This window comes from Chiloscyllium punctatum, chromosome 12, assembly GCF_047496795.1.
Source record: "Chiloscyllium punctatum isolate Juve2018m chromosome 12, sChiPun1.3, whole genome shotgun sequence".
Lineage (NCBI taxonomy): Eukaryota > Metazoa > Chordata > Chondrichthyes > Orectolobiformes > Hemiscylliidae > Chiloscyllium > Chiloscyllium punctatum.
In genome coordinates, this window is record NC_092750.1 from 58704146 (window position 1) to 58721535 (window position 17390).

The following is a 17390-nucleotide window of genomic DNA, read 5'->3' on the forward strand; positions in this document are numbered from 1 at the left end:
CCTCTCCCCCCTCGTCCCTCTCCCCCCTCGTCCCTCTCCCCCCTCGTCCCTCTCCCCCCTCGTCCCTCTCCCCCCTCGTCCCTCTCCCCCCTCGTCCCTCTCTCTCGTCCCTCTCTCTCGTCCCCTCTCATATCTCCCCCTCTCCCCCTCTCCCCCTCTCCCCCTCGTCCCTCTCCCCCCTCGTCCCTCTCCCCCCTCGTCCCTCTCCCCCCTCGTCCCTCTCCCCCTCGTCCCTCTCCCCCCTCGTCCCTCTCCCCCCTCGTCCCTCTCCCCCCTCGTCCCTCTCCCCCCTCGTCCCTCTCCCCCCTCGTCCCTCTCCCCCCTCGTCCTTCTCCCCCTCGTCCCTCTCCCCCTTCGTCCCTCTCCCCCTCGTCCCTCTCTCTCGTCCCTCTCTCTCGTCCCTCTCTCTCGTCTCTCTCTCTCATCTCATATCCCCCTCTCCCCTCTCCCCCTCTCCCCCTCTCCCCCTCTCCCCCTCTCCCCCTCTCCCCTCTCCCCCTCTCCCCCTCTCCCCTCGTCCCTCTCCCCTCGTCCCTCTCCCCTCGTCCCTCTCCCCTCGTCCCTCTCCCCTCGTCCTCTCCCCTCGTCCCTCTCCCCTCGTCTCTCTCTCTCTCATCTCTCTCTCCCTCCCTTCCCCCCCTCCCTCCTCTCCCCCTCTCCCTCTCTCCCCCTCTCCCTCTCTCTCCCTCTGTCCCTCTCCCCTCGTCCCTCTCCCCTCGTCCCTCTCCCCTCGTCCCTCTCCCCTCGTCCCTCTCCCCTCGTCCTCTCCCCTCGTCCCTCTCCCCTCGTCCCTCTCCCCTCGTCCCTCTCCCCTCGTCCCTCTCTCTCTCATCTCTCTCTCTCTCATCTCTCTCTCCCCCCCTCCCCCTCTCTCCCCCCTCCCCCTCCCTCTCCCTTCCCCTCCCCCCTTCTCTCTCCCTCTGTCCCTCTCTCCCTCTGTCCCTCTCTCTTCCTCGTCCCTCTCTCCCTCGTCCCTCTCTCCTCGTCCCTCTCTCCTCGTCCCTCTCTCCTCGTCCCTCTCTCCTCGTCCCTCTCTCCTCGTCCCCTCTCTCCTCGTCCCTCTCTCCTCGTCCCTCTCTCCTCGTCCCTCTCTCCTCGTCCCTCTCTCCTCGTCCCTCTCTCTCTCTCTCTCTCTCTCTCTCTCCCCCTCCCTCTTTCTTCTCTTCTCTCTTGTCTCTCTCTCTCTCCTCTCTCTCTCGCTCGCGGTCGCTCTCTCTCTCCCTCTCTCTCTCTGTCTGTCTCTCCCTCTCTCTCTCTGTCTGTCTCTCTGTCTCTTCTCTCTTGTCTCCTCTCTCTCGTCTCCTCTCTCTTGTCTCCTCTCTCTCGTCGCGCGCTCTCTCTCTCTCTCTCTCTCTCTGTCTCTCTGTCTCTCTCTCTGTTTCTCTCTCTCTCTCTGTTTCTCTCTCTCTCTGTCTGTCTGTCTCTCTCTCTCTCTCTCTCTCTGTCTGTCTGTCTCTCTCGTCTCGTCTTGTCTTGTCTCTTCTCTCTCGTCTCTCTCTCTCGTCCCTCTCTCTCTCTCGTCCCTCTCTCTCTCTCTCTCTCGTCCCTCTCTCTCTCTCTCTCTCTCGTCCCTCTCTCTCTCGTCCCTCTCTCTCTCTCTCTTCCCTCTCTCTCTCTCTCGTCCCTCTCTCTCTCTCTCGTCCCTCTCTCTCTCTCGCTCTCTCTCACGTCCCCCCTCACTCTCTCTCTCTCGTCCCTCTCTCTCTCACGTCCCCCTCACTCTCTCTCTCTCGTCCCCCTCTCTCTCTCTCTCTCTCTCTCGTCCCCCTCTTTCTCTCTCTCTCTCTCTCTCTCTCTCTCTCTCTCTTGTCTCTACACAGCCTGGAAAATTTCCAGGGTAGTTTTCTTTTCCCTCCTCAGTTCCCTGATCTTCCTTTGGTTTCTCCACAGGAAGGGTGTCACTTGCACCTTAGATCCTACTAAATCGTTACCAACAACAAATTGTATTCCTGGAAGTGAGACTCTGTCAATCACTCCCACTGTCACTTCCCTAGTCTTGAGTTGGCACTCCAACCTGATCTTACATAGTGAAATGGTAAATTTCTGTCCATCTATCCCACAAATTACCACTCTCTCGGGAAACAGGTCATCTCTTACTATTAGAGACTGATAAAGTTCCGTATATCTCAAAATTATAATTTCCTTCCCTTTGCCCCCTGTTCTTTCTGAGTAAACTTTATCCACAGAGGCAAAGTCTTTATAGAGATAAGGCACTAACCCAATACCCAGCCCTGCCTAGGCTGTGCGCACTCCTGTAGCTGCACAACTTTTCTTGAGGTTTCCTTTGCTACTTTCACTAGTGCCAATAGCTTAACCTCTTTTAACCATATCTTTTCCCACAATGCCTTTCTTTAACGTCCAGCACTGTGACTTTGTATGTTCCACTTTCTGGCAGTGAAAACACCTTTCCCTGTGCCTTCCTTAAACCACTGGCACTAATTTTTTGTTTCTTACTCTATTATACTGAAAAAATCTCAAGCCTTTCACCTCTTTTCTACCCTCTTGGGCTTCTTTCAGCCTGTGGTAAACTATTATCAGTGTACTCGACTCTTTGTTTTGTAGGGTAGGATCTCCCCTTTTCCCAATTTATCTTCCTCACAGGGTGAACGTCTTGCTGGAAGCTAGAGTTTTGCCTTATGCACCAATGCCATCTCTGCTGCTAATCTCACTTCTTGAACTTTCTGTTGATCCACATGAATTCTTATCATCTCTGGAAGTGAGTTTTTAAACTCCTCCAGCAGAATAATCTCTCTTAGAGCATCATAGGCGTTATCTATTTTAAGGTCTGCACCCATCTATCAAAATTACTGTATTTAATCCTTCAAACAACATAAGTCTGACCTTCTTTTGTTTCTGAACCGCCGTCTATACGCTTCTGGTACCAATTCACAAACATTCAAAATAGCCTGTTTGACATCTGCATAATCTCTTGACCCCTCATTTGACAGCACTGCAAATACCTCGCAAGCTCTGCCGACCAGTTTAGTCTGAATTATTATGACCCATAAGTTCTCTGACCACTCCATCTGCCTACCAATTTTTCAAATAAAGAAGACTTCGACATCTTATCAAAATGTGGAAATATTTTAGCATATTTCTATATATTGCTACCTTCCCTCTTCATTTCCATCCTTTCCTGTCTAATTCGCAACTTCTGAAGCCCAAATTCTCTCTCCCTTTCTATTTCTTCCTCTCTTTTTCTCTCTCTCTCTCTTTCTCTTTGCTCAGCGAAGAACCTTCTCTCCCTTTTCTTTATTTTCTAACTTCATTTACCTCAATTGCGATTTAAGTTTTTCTAACTCTGCTGCCCTTGACTGTTTCTTTGACACACCTAAGTGCGTGACTAATTCCCTTACAATTTCAGCTTTCCTTTGTCCCTGGTTCGATCCAATTCTAACCTACTTCCTAATTCTAGAAGTATGTCCTTCTACTGTCTTTCTAAACTTGCTTGGCAAGTTTGAGAAGCATCTTCAAGCCCCAGAACTTCTTTCGCGATCTTAAGAGCCATTTCTCTTTTAATTTAACCAACCGCAAGTAACCAAAATTAAACAAATTGCCTCACCTACATTTTGTTTAAAGATCTAGGACACTAATCGGCAAAGGTTTAAATCTGCTGGGATCTTTTGTACCCCAAATCTGTTCAAATCTGTCCAAATCCTAGACTGGATCTGACTAAACCTGTCCAAATTCTGGATGAGCCCCCAAACTGTTAGGACACGGCGGTGAATCCCTCTGTTAATTTAACTAAACACCCAGAAAAGCTCAACTTGCCTCGTAATCTGTTAAAATATCAGTGACAGGAACTCCCAAACCGACTATTTTACAAAAATAATATTGATTTATTCTTTAACTCTTAAAGTGGACTTTAAACAACAACTATTCACACTCTAAGCCCACCCCCCCACCCCCTTTTTGTTAACAGCTTATTATCTTCCTCAAACTGTACAACAATATTCTGTTCCAATAAAACATCTACTAAAATTACATTAGCTTAGTTTTTGGGTCTGTCGCTCTCTTGCGCTCAAGATGTGGTGTAAGATCATCTTTTGAGCTGCACAGATGACAGCTGTGGAGCCATAATCTTCTGGAGAATCAAAGAATCCCTTCAGTGTAGGGAGAGGCCATTTGACCCTTTGAGCACCTCTATACTCCCACACTTACCATGTCTAACCTACCTAGACTCCACAACCTTGGACATTATGGGGCAATTTCGCACAGCCAGTCCACCTAACATACAAATGTTTGGAATGAAGGAGTAAACCAGAGCATCCAGAGGAGACCCACGCGACCCGGTGAGAATGTGCAAACTCCACACAAGTAGCCACACGAGTCTGGAATAGATCCCAGGTCCCTGGCACTATGAGACAGCAGTACCAACCATTGAGTTACTGTGCCGCCCTTATGACTTATTACTTTGAAAAAAGAAAACGATTTCCACTGTAGCACTCTTCTGTCAAAATGAAACATTTTCTGTTTTCCTGTTTGCAGTCTCTGTGCAGTCAAAGATAGACAAGTCTTATTTTTTTTCTTCCATGGAGCATAAATATTCTTGTCAGTGAAAATGGTGATTCTATCTTGTCACTTGTGAAGAGATGGGTACAGTACTATTGCGATTTTACAGTTTCAGCTGTAAAAGTCTGATTTGTGAGATGCTGAAGGGTGGTGATGTAGTGCATTTTACTCAAATGAAGTGGTTGTGTTATAGATGGCTGACGTAACTGAAGCTGTCTGAGAATTGTGCTGAATGTACTGTTTTTCTTAAACTAAGTAGATTAACCGCGAAGTTAATTACATTAACCAGCTTGTGCATAGATTGTGGAAGTTTGTGAGGCTTGAGTGATCTGTTGTCAGAATAAAATTTTGTAAACGTAAACTTTTGTGATCAGAATGGCTGACTGAGATGCAGATGGTCAGAATTTTCACTTCTTGAATATTATATTAATACTTGAATATTAAATCTAGAGAAACATATAAATTAGGAGCATATTAATGCCAGGATCTGTGAAACTGGCTGAGTGAGCAATGTGAATGGCCTTTGAATTCATATGCTTAAAAATATCATAAATGATAATGGATATGAAAAGGAGTCCATACACATGAAGTATTGCATTGTGTCATAGTGTGGAGGAACCAATGTTGTACTGGGGTGGAGAAGGTTAAAAATCACATGACACCAGATTATTGTCCAACAGGTTTATTTGGAAGCACTCTTGAAATGCTCCGAAAGCTAGTGCTCCCAAATACATGGATAAGAGATGGAACGCGAAGAAGAAGGTAAAAATATACTAAGAGTTTTTGAATTTTCAGTCTTGTGTGCTCCTGCACAGTTGAGGAGCTAAAGAATAGAGAAGGACATCCTTGTCAGAAACTTGGTTCAACCCAGATATGGCTGTTTGATGTATAATAGGATCAATTACAGAGGGGTTGATGAACCAAAGATGCAGGAATTATTGTTGACGGTGCTGAAATAAATTCTGATTTGAATTGGAAATTATGGTGGAGTTCAACGATATTTGAAATAAGTATAGACTTAGAGTTAATACAAAAGAATTGAACTTGCAATTCATAAACAGTTTAAAGTACATTTGGAGGAGTAATATTGGAGTATTTTATTCTAAATTAGTCTAGGAAAAGACAAACCAGGATGAAACTGGAGAATGGTTCTTAAGACTGATGGTTTTTTAATCAATGAACTGTGTTTCCAACAATGCCCAATCTGTTTCTGGGTATTGAAAGAGAAGAAATGTATTCGCTACAAAGTAAATTGCACTCATATGAAATGAATACTTGGGATATGTCTTCATTGGGGAACATGCAAAAGGATTTCCCAAGTAATAGAGAATCAAATGTCTGTTGAAAATAAGGTACTGATGTACAATAATCTTAAGAAAGAAATAGTACTGGAGATATCCATGGATCACTTCCCTAAATCTGGCAATCTTTACACTAGAATTTAAAATAAGTTGTTGCATTGGAGAGTGTACAGAAAAGTTTTACCAGGATGTTGCCTGGTATGGGGAATTTCAGCTTTGAATCAAGGTTGGATAGACTGCATTTGATTTTACTGGAATGTCAGAGGTTATGGGGCAATCTGATAGAAGTTTATAAGATTGTGAATGGCATGGATAGAGTGGTAAGTATGAGGCTTTTTCCTAGGTTGGAGAGTCAACTACTAGAGGACATAGGTTCAAGGTGCAGGCCGAGGGGAGTTGAAAAGAAATGTGAAAAGCAAGTTTTTCACACTAGGGATGGTGAGTGCTTGGAACGCGCTGCCAGAGGAGGTGGTGGAAGCTGACACAATAGCAGCATTCAAGAAACACCTGGATAAATACATGAAAAGGAAGAGAATAGAAGGATACAGATCCTGTAAGTGCATTCTGACTGTTAGTATGGAAGGGTAAAATGTGTCTCAAAATGTGGAGTGCTGAATAGACTTTTCCTGTGCTATTTCGTTTGTGCAGAGATAATGGATGCATTGGCATTAATTTTCTGGAAATATCTAGATTCAATTGGATTGGAAAACAACAAATGTCATACTGCTAATCAAAAGCAACAAGAAAGTGGAACTATGGCAAATTAGACTAACTGGCAGATGGAATGCATTGTGGAAAGTGTGACGTTATGCACTTTGGTAGGAAGAATGGGAAAGGCTTCAGAAATCTGAAGCTCAAGAGCACTTGGGGGTCCTAGTTCAGGATTCTCTCAAGGTTAACGTGTAGGTTCAGTTAGTGATTAGGAAGGCAAGTGCAATGTTAGCATTCATTCTGAGAGGACCAGAATACAGGAGCAGAGATGTCATGTTGCAGCTAAGCAACGCTGTGGACAGACTGCATTGGGAATATTGTGAACAGTTTTGTGCTGTGTATCTAAATGAAGATGTGCTGGTGTTGGATAGAGTCCAGAGGAATTTTATAGCAATAATCCCAGGGTGAAGAGCCTGTGATATTAACAGCGGTTGAGGACGCTGGGTCTGCATTAAATAGAGTTAAGAAGGATGAGGTAGGATTTGATTGAAACTTACAGAATACTGAGAGCTCTGGATAGTGTGGAAGTGAAGAAGATGTTTCCATTAGTCAGAGAGACTAGGACCTGAGAGTGAACCCTTACGAGTGAAGGGATAGGACCTTTAGAGCTAAGATAAGGCGGAACCCATAGCTGCTGAAGACTGTGGAGCCCAAGTCATTTTGTGTATTAAAGACAGGTTTTTGATTAGCAAGGAGATTAAGAGACAGGATAGGAGAATGGCTTTGAGAGGCATCAACTATAATCAAATGATGGAGCAGACCAAATGGTCTGAATGGCCTAATTCTGCTCTATTATCTTATGGTCTAACATCAGGAAAAATGCTACAACTGTGATAACATGACACTTAGAAGGTTATAGTATGATTGGATTGAGGCATACAAAAATATATGGAAGGAAGGGAAATCATGTTAGACATATATGTTAGTCCATGAAATAAAAACAGGGAATGCTGGAAATATTCAGTAAATCTGTAGATAAACAATCAGAAGTAAAATGTCAGACGTATGAATTTATAAGCTGTAAATTTATCATTAAGATGAATAAAGGGGAGCTAGTAGATATGTATTTAATAAGATGCTGCACAAGAGGTTATTGTACAAATTTAGGGCTTGCACCGAACACTGTGGGCAATTTAGCATGGCCATTTCATCTGATCTGTACATCTTTTTGGATTGTGGGAGGAAACCCACGCAGACACGGGGAGAATGTGCAAACTCCACACAGACAGTTGCCTGAGGTGGGAATCAAACCCGGGTCCCTAACGCTGTGAGACAACAGTGCTAACCACTGAGCCCCCGTACCATAATAACACATTTTGTGGATTGGTTACTCAATAATGAACAGAAGTTGGTGATGATAAATTTGATCAATTTTAGTTTGGGGACTGTAGTTAAAGGATACCATAAAAGTCAGTGCTTTGGCTTCAAGTATTTACAATCAAAGTCAATGACTTTGAAGAGGGAATTCAGCAAGATGTATCTTTACTAGCAATACAAAGTTAGGTTGAAAGGTAAACTGAGGAGGATGCAAGGGAACCTTAGTCAAATGAATGGGCAAGAATGTGGTAGATGGAACATAATCTGAGGAAATATAAAGGATAGAAAAGCAACATATAATTCAAATGATGAGACATTTAAAAATAATGCTTGGCATGATGTGTATATCCTGTTAAGCAATAGGTGCAACAGGCAATTGGGAAATCAAATGCTAAGGTGAGCCTTTATTACTAAGTGTTCAGTGTAACAATATAGAAATCCTGCTCCTGTCTTATAGGATCTTGGTGAGACCACACCTGTAGTACTGAGTACAGTTTAAATCTCCTTACCTAAACATGGACATACTTGGCTTAGCAGTAACACTTCAAAATTTGTCTCGTGTGATTTCTCGAACGGAAGATTTGTTGTATGAGGAGAGATTGTGAAACAAAGGCCTATATTTCATGATGTTTAGAAGAATCTGAGATCTTGTTGAAATATTCTGGTTTGAGCAAATGGGTATTGCGAGGATCACCTGGCTATGGGTTACACTTGCAGTTGAAGGCACTGAACATTTAGGACTAAGCAGAGAAATTCTTGAGTATCGAGCTGTGAACACTGTGTTGTTGAATGTATTTATGTCAGAGATTAAAGAATTTTCGGATTGAAGTGGATTTGGGGATAGTGCAGAAAGGTATAACTGAGATATAAGATTACCCAGGATTTTGAAAATCAAAGCAGGCTCAACAGCAGGATAGCCTGCTCCTATTTCTTCTGTTTTAGCATGTAAATGACCTCAAACTGAAATACATGGGACTTGGTCATTATTAACAAACAATGACAGACATCGGGGATAAAGCTATTTGCTTGGAAATCAGCTAATTGTAAAGGGATGAAAACCCTCTAAGTGAAATTAATTGGTTGGTCAAGCATTAGTAATTAGAGAAATATCATTTTAAGATTTTTGTCTTTGTTTAAAAGCATCCATGCAAGTTGCAAATGGGATACCAAAGGGACAGGTCTCATGAATAAAAACACAAGAGTTTGAGGTTTTTTAAAAAAAAAAGTTGAGGAAGAAATTATTGGGATAAAAAGGGATACTGTACAGCGTATAGAAATTGGACAAAACTTGAGATTAAAGTGGCTAAGAAGTATTGAAAGAAGGCTCGAACATGTGACAGCAAGGTTTTTAAAAGCTCGCTTAAAAAAAAGGTGTGGAACCAGACTATGGAAGTCTTGTGCATAATGAGGGAGCAGCATAAGCAGTTAAATATTTATCTCTTTGTTTACAACTAGTGCTGTAGGGTTTCTGGAGACAATGTCGAGAGGACTTATTATTGAAGTTAATATTTACAGGGATGATATTTGAAAGAATAGTTGGCCTAATGTTTAAAACCACAGGTTTCAATTTCTCTCTTTTTTTTTAATAACTTCATTTACAAAACCCCTAAATTTAATTAGATTCCACCACTGTTATTTGACATGTTTAAGGGTATGTGTCCTTATGTTTGCTCTTTAACCTGAAATATACTTTCCTTTATCTGTCTTGGAACCAACTGCACCTCTCACCTATCTTCAATTTGCCACATAGCCCAGGTTAGGATCTGCAAAAGACCCAGTTATTCCTCATGTCAACAGAAAATTTTGTCATGCAATGGATAGCATTGCTGTCTCTGAGCCAGAAGGGCCAGGTTCAATTCTCACTGCAAGATTTTAAGGCCAAAGAAAGCCTATTCATAATACAGACAAATGGCTGAGTATCAATTTAACCAAGTGTAGCATTAAGGAAGCCTAGCAAAATTGGAATCAATGGGTTTTAGGGGGCAAACTCCTCACTGGTTGGAGTCATACCGGGCACACAAGAAGATGGTTGTGGTTGTTATAGGTGAGTCACCTCAGGACCAAGACATCTATGCCGGAGTTCCTCAGGGTAGTGTACTAGCCCCAACAATCCCCACTTGTGTCATCAAAGACCTTCCTTCCATCATAAGGTCAGAAGTAGGGATGTTCAGTACCATTTACAACTCCTCAGATACTGAAGCAGTCCATGTTCAAATGCAACAAGATCTGGGTGATATTCATACTTGGGCTGACAAGTGGCAAGTAACATTCACACTACACGAAACCAGGCAATGGCTATCTCCAATAAGAGACAATCTAACCACTACACCTTGACAATCAATGGTGTGACCATCAGTGAATCTCTGACTATCGTCAACCTTGGGGTTACCATTGCCTAGAAACTCAACTGGATTCACCACCTAAAACAATGGCTATATGAGCAAGTCAGATGCTAGGAATACTGTGGTGAGTAATTCATGTCTTTTAGTAACTCACCTCTTGTAGCTCCATCAATACTCAGGCAGCTTGACACCATCCAGGAGAATTATATTACTTACAGTGTGGAAACAGGCCCTTCGGCCCAACAGGTCCACACCGACCCGCTGAAGAGCACCCAACCAGACCCATTCCCTGACATTTACCCCTGCACCTAGCACTACAGGCAATTTAGCATGGTCAATTCACCTAACCTGCACATATTTGGACTGTGGGAGGAAACCGGAGCACCTGGAGGAAACCCACGCAGACACGGGGAGAATGTGCAAACTCGACACAGTCAGTCGCCTGAGGAGGGAATTGAACCCGGGTCTCTGGCGCTGTGAGGCAGCAGTGCTAACCACCCCATCCACAAACATCCACTCCGTCTACCGCCAATGCTCAGTTGCAGCAGTGTGTGAGATCTACAAAATGCACTACAGAAATTCATCAAAGATTCTTAGACACCACCTTTCAAACCCACAACCATTTCTATCCAGAGGGTCAAGGGCAGCAGATAGGGACCACCATGATCTGCAAGTTCCATCTAAGTCACTCAGCATCCTGACTTGGAAATATGTTGCCATTCCTTCGCTGTCACTATGTCAAAAGTCTTGGAATTCCCTCCCTAAGGGTGTTGTGGGTCAACTCACAGCACGCGGACTTCAGCAATTCAAGAAGGCAGCTCATCACCATCTCAAGGTGCAACTGTGGACGTCTGCATCCAATGATTAAGTTTTTTAAAAAAGGGCTGGGCAGATGCCCACACTAACCATGTGATTAACACATTACTTCCATGCCTTCATGTTGAATATTTAAGTTCCAAATAAATATTGTGTGAATTCTTACATGAAGCTTTGAGAAAGGTTTGGCTTGAAATGGACATAGCAACGATTATTATATTTGTGATTTGAGGAAAGGCATACAAATTTGAGACTTTTCTTTCTGAAAATGCTGGTTAAATGATAACCTTCTAGAGGGCTGTGGAAAAATTGTTTAGTTGATTGACAAGTAGCAAATTGGGGTCCTAGACTACAGATAATCACTAGGCAGACAAAGGCAATTAGAACTTGTTTGTGCCTCTAAAGCTAGAGTGACATAGTCTCTGCTTATCATTAGTATTCTGTAATGCACAGTGAAGCTGAATAATTTCAAAAGGAAGGATTGAATGAATATTTATGGGGAAAAGGCAGATGAAATTAGAATTCTGCATTCAGAAGAAAAAAAGAACTGAACTTGACTTGAGGTGAGAATGATGGCTATGAACATCAAGACATCATTTCACTGAGTGTAATATCAGGGCACTCTAGCAAAACTGGACTCAGCAGGAATTGGGGAAAACTCTCCACTCATTTGAGTCATACCTCGCACAAAGGAAGGTGATTGTGGTTATTGGAAGCCAATCATCCCAGTTACAGGATATCACTGCATGAGTTCCTTCAACAATTACTTTTTTTCCATCAGGTTGCAAATGGAGATGCTCACTGCTGATTTGTCACCACATGTGACCTTCTCAGTTACTGAAGCATTCCATGTCTATATGCAGCAAGACCTGAACAGCATACAGGCATGGGGTGTTAAGTAGCAAATAATATTCACGACATACAAGTGACAGACAATAGACATTTCCAACAAAAGGGAATTCAACTGTATCTCTTTGAAATTCAATGTCTTTAGCATCGCTGAATTTTCTAGAACAAACATCCTGTGGGTTACCACAGATGATGAACTGAACTGGACCAGCTACATAAATATTGAGGCTACAAAAATGCATCAGAGGTTGGGAATTCCTTAGTGAGCACCTTTTACACCACCTGACTTTCCAAAGCTGTTCACGATCGACAAGGCACGAGTATGATCGCATGTTCGCTACTTGCCGGGATGGATGCACTACCTATTGACAGGGCCATCGGACAGGTATATCTGTGACATGTAGATTGGTGAAAACTGTAACAAATTTGCTCTTCCATTTTTTTTGGGGGTTCTCTCACACCTTACTGCAAGCCCAGTTTAGCAGTTAAGTCAAAGAGAAATTTTGCCGACTTGATCAACAGTGGTGCTATTGAACCGCTGTTGATGTACATTGTCGCCTCCAAAGTGCAGAGTATGTTCTGTGTTCCTGAAGTGCTTTAGCCAGTTAGTGCTCAACATGGAGGAGTATGGATTCAGCAGCTGAAGTGGACAGTGTTAGGTGCAATACAGTTGCTCACGTTTGACCTAGGGACATGAGACATCATGTGATCCAGACATAATGTTGAAGTTCCCAGAGCAACGACCCCCCACTGACCGTGTACCACTGTGCCACCCCCTGTAATGGGTTGTCCAGGTGGGGGATCAGGGTATACTGAGAGATGATGGTACCTGGAACATTATTATTAAGTATGATTCGGTGAGCATATTTATGTCACAGCTTGTCTGCGAGGTACCTCTGCCAATTTTGGCATAAGCCCTTGTTTGCTGATGAGGAGGACTTTTCAACATCACTGTGTGACTGTTGATGCCATCCTGTCTTTTATATTACAGTTTTGGAATCCTTTATCTTAAAATTTTAGGAGCGCCTAGTTTTCCAACGAGGAAAATTTTTGGTTTTCGGATGTTGCAGGATACATTTACTGTATAGGTTAGTTTGGGTCAGCTCGGGTCCTTTGGGGAAAAAAAATATTTGGCCTGAATGGACCTGAAAGGGAAGTTCCTTTCCAAAGTGCCTGAACTACGTGTGTCTGTGTCTAAAGAGGTCTGCTTTCGAAAAGACCTTCGGTTTTTAGGTTGTCTTGGTTTTCAGATGTGCGGATAAAGATATTTGGCCTGTACATTCACCTTTGATTGGGGCTTTGATGTCAGTTTTCATTGGATGTCATGATAAACATTCCAAGAGTTACTTGTTAACAATTGCATATCATAATGTAGTCAGTTTTGCCACCTACCATCCTCGTGACGTTGTCTGTATGTTACAACAGCCAAGAGTCAAACCCAAGACTACCACATGCATCATGAGGATATGATTGGATGTTAGTTTCCCTGCCTAAGATTGATACTGAAAGTAGATGGGGACCAAGTGCAAACCTTTGTCTTCACAAGATATAAATAATGTGGTGACGGTTTGAATTTGCTGCAGCTGATTAGTTCAACCACGGTGTTTGCAGAGGAGAGTGTTGACTACTGTTTCAACTTGTCAAATGGTAGTGTGCAGAAAGAGACCATTTGGCCCATTGTGATTATGTGGGGTCTTTGAAAGAGATGTACAATCCGTTCCAGTGTTACAAAAGAGGCAAGGAACATGAATAGTGGCCAATTAGCTATTTATACTGACTCGTTCATAAATTTCTGCCTTTGGTAATCTTGCATTTTTAAGCCATTGACATCAATTAATATTTATGTTACTGAGATGGAAGTGCTTGTCGAATTGTTTCCATGTATTTAATTTGCTTAATGTAATTTTGACCTTGAAATAATGATGCTTATTTCATAATACTTAGGTTGTTGTATTAGCTCTTCCTTTTTGAAATGTCAGTGGTAGAATTAATGAGTTGAGCAATATTACTTAAAATTTGATTGAGGAGTTAAAACTTATTTCTACATGTAAAACTACTTGAACACAATTATTTTCAGAAATATTTATATGCAATATCTATCAAGGATAGTCATTTTAAGTTCCAAATACCATTTTTCTTTCTTACTGTTTGTATTAAAGCCTGAACAGTGGTGGTAATTAGACTCAGATCTCTCTTTTTCATTTTATAGTGCAAGACCATACCAGAGGGAGCACCTTGGACAGCCTGATGCAAAGATTGATACCCTCCAGCAGACTATTCCAAGCAATGAAAGTGCAAGAAGAATGCAGAACCAAGGTTGTTCTACACAGCAAAACCTGCAACAAGAACAAAGAAGGAGTCTTCAAGTTGACACAAGTACGAAAAGAGGAGAAAGGTCCCATTCTGCATCCCCAGATAAGGGCAGTGCTCCAACTTCTCCATATTCGGTACCACAGATAGCTCCGCTGCCCAGCAGTACTCTATGTCCAATTTGTGCAACTACCGAGCTAAACTCTTATCCAAAACAGCCAAACTTCAACACTTGTACGCAATGTCGATCAGTAGTGTGCAAGCAGTGTGGATTTAATCCCAATCCTCACATTACAGAGGTAAACTTTGATTCTTTCTCTGAGCTTGTACCATTTTTGCAAAATGACTTAAGGTGGCTCATTAACAGTGTTGACAAGATTAACTTTTTTAATTAGAATAGATATGGAATTGAATATTCAAACCTGATTCTTCTTGTCGCATTTTCAGGTAATAAGTGCTTGATATCCCATATTTTTCCACATTTATGTACAAACAAAAATTGAGGTCAGAATAGAAAATGTCCCTGTACTGACAGCTGTGTTATGCAGGTAAATGGTTTATCAGTATTTAAGATTGAACTGAGTCAGTGTTTCAAAAGGAAGTATTCAAAGGGATGCAAGGAAAATAAACAGAATGAGTTGAAATTGAAAGTTCAGTGAGGATATGCACGAAGAGAATTTTATTACTTTTGGTAGGAAATTGATTTGATTCACTAATCACTGAAAACCTCGGGATCATTGTTATTATAACTACTTTTAGATTGAAACTAACTCAAATTAGTAATATGGAATAATATAGGGATGCTTTATCAAGTTACCTGAAGTAAGTATTATTTTACCTTCTCTCAGAAAAGTTGTTGAATATTAGTGAGTTTTGAGAAGATTTGTAGCTCAGGTTCTGAATGTAGGTTTGCTCGCTGAGCTGGAAGGTTTGTCTTCCGACATTCCATCACCATACTAAGTAATATTATCAATGAACCTCCGAATGAAGCTAGATGATACCTAGTATGGTGACGAAACCTCTGAAAACAAACCTTCCAGCGCAGCGAGCAAACCTACATCCAGTTGTTGAATATGCATGGATATTGCGCCAAGCCTTCAAATGGTAAGAATATTGAATTCTAGGTGCTCCGATTGTTGTATTTCTGAAAGGTTGTATTGTTTCTTCTATAATATGCAATTCTGCTGTTTATGAAAATTCATATTGTTGGTCAAACAAAGGTCAGGCTGTAATTAACCTAAGTCTTTTTCCCCAGTTTTAACTTCAACAATTTGTAGTATGTGGCGCCATCCTGGCATGTAACCTCTCAAAATCCCTTCTGTATATTGATGTATTTCTTTGATGGACATTGACAAAATAAAAGTACAACTGGGAATTCATTTCTTGCTGCCTAATAGATATTTGGTGCATACAAAAAAGCAGTCATGCCCCTATGAAGTTCATGTGAAGAGCTCTGGTATTTTTCAAATGTATGATGAGTCACCTTACAAACACAATTTGTTTTCTTTTATAGTCAAGTGAAAAGGAAACCTGTTCTAATGTCTCTTCCAATACCAATAGGAAAATTGCAAATTCTACAAGTTCAGGAGATCATCTTTTGGATGCTACTCTTCCTAGTGACTTAGTCCAAAACTCTTGTTTTAGCTGGACAATACATTTCTCTTGCTGGAACTTTTTTGCTTAACCAGTTGACATATCACATGCTGAACCACCAGCCTCAGTCCATCAGCTTAGTGGTAGAGAAACCTTTTTAATTATCATTGGGGAATAATGGATGATTAGATGTCAGGTCAAAGCAACTGGCTAGGAGAAAGTGAGGACTGCAGATGCTGGAGATCAGAGTTGAGACTGTGGTGCTGGAAAAGCACAGCAAGTCAGACAGCATCTGAGGAGCAGGAGAATCAATTTTTCGGACATAAGGGGAGCTGAGAGATAAATGGGACGGAGTAGGGCTGGGGAGAAGATAGCTGAGAATGTGATAGGTAAATGAAGCGAGGGGGAAGGTGATCAGTAGGGGAGGAGGGTGGAGCAGATGGATGGGAAGGATGATGGACAGATCAAGAGAATGGTGCTGAGTTGGAAGGTTGGGACTGGGATAAGGTCGGAGGAGGGAGCTGTGTTGGAAGGTTGGGACTAGAATCCATCGTCCATCATCCTTCCCATCTATCCGTTCCACACTTCTATCACCACCTTGACCTACTTCTCATATTCCCAGCTTACTCAGCTCCCCCGCCCCACCTCCGCCTCAGCCCTCATGGCCCACGTGCCTCATTCCTGATGAAAGGAAATGTCAGTTCTCCTGCTCCTTGGATGCTGCCTGACCTGCTGTGCTTTTCCAGCACCACACTCAAAGCAAATGGTTGTCTTCATTGGCTTCCTCCACTATTTCACCAACATGGCTAGCTCATTTGTGCATTTGGACTTTCAAAAGATGTTTGATAAGGCACAAGTTGCAGACTTGTTGGAATAAGTAAAACTTATGTAATCAAAGGGAGAGTGGCATGCTAGATGTAAAATTGACTTGTAGAAAGCAGAAAGTGAGGATGAATTGTTTTTCAGACTGGAGGACAGTATACAATTCATATGTTGACACTGTTCTGATGACCTAGACGTAGGTATCTAATTTCAATGTTAGCAACTCCTATGAAACTTGGAACTGTAGAAAATTGAGTATTCAGGAGTATATAGACTGAGGAAATTGGGATCATATATAAAGTTTGATGCAGAGAACTGTGAAGTGATACATTTTGGCATGTAAGTGCAGATTGAGTTACGAAAACTAATCGATATAATTTCAGAGGGTGCAAGAGTAGAAGAACTGCAGAATATGTATGTACAAATCATTGAAGGTGGCAGGGCAAGTTGAGGACACTCTAAAGAAAAAGTATAAAACAAGGGTTTTATGCATAAAGTATTTGTACACATGACCTTTTAGGCGCCATCTGGAATGTATTGTCCAGGTCTGCACACCATAATTCCGAAAGAATGACAACTTCGAGGCAGAGGTGCAGTGGATGTCACCTGGAACGATACGAGATGCAGGATTTTAATTAAGTGGAGTGTTTATAAAATCATGAGGGGCATGGATAGGGTAAATTGACAAGGTATTTTTCCTGGGGTGGTGAGTCCAGAACTAGAGGGCATAGGTTTAGAGTAAGAGGGGAAGGATTTAAGTGGGACCTACGGGGCAACTTTTTCGTGCAGAGGGTGGTGCGTGTACAGAATGAGCTGC

At 42.2% G+C, this 17390-nt stretch overlaps 1 protein-coding gene across 8 annotated transcripts in view; it reads left to right on the plus strand.

Moving 5' to 3' along the window:
* The window catches only part of LOC140483865 (protein bassoon-like), a 645800-nt gene that overhangs the window by 172202 nt on the left and 456208 nt on the right, over window positions 1-17390 (plus strand). For all 8 annotated transcript variants that reach the window (XM_072582636.1, XM_072582635.1, XM_072582637.1 and 5 more), the window contains exon 2: window positions 14058-14457. In XM_072582636.1, coding sequence (XP_072438737.1) covers window positions 14058-14457 — 400 coding nt within the window. The remainder of the gene's footprint in view (window positions 1-14057; window positions 14458-17390) is intronic.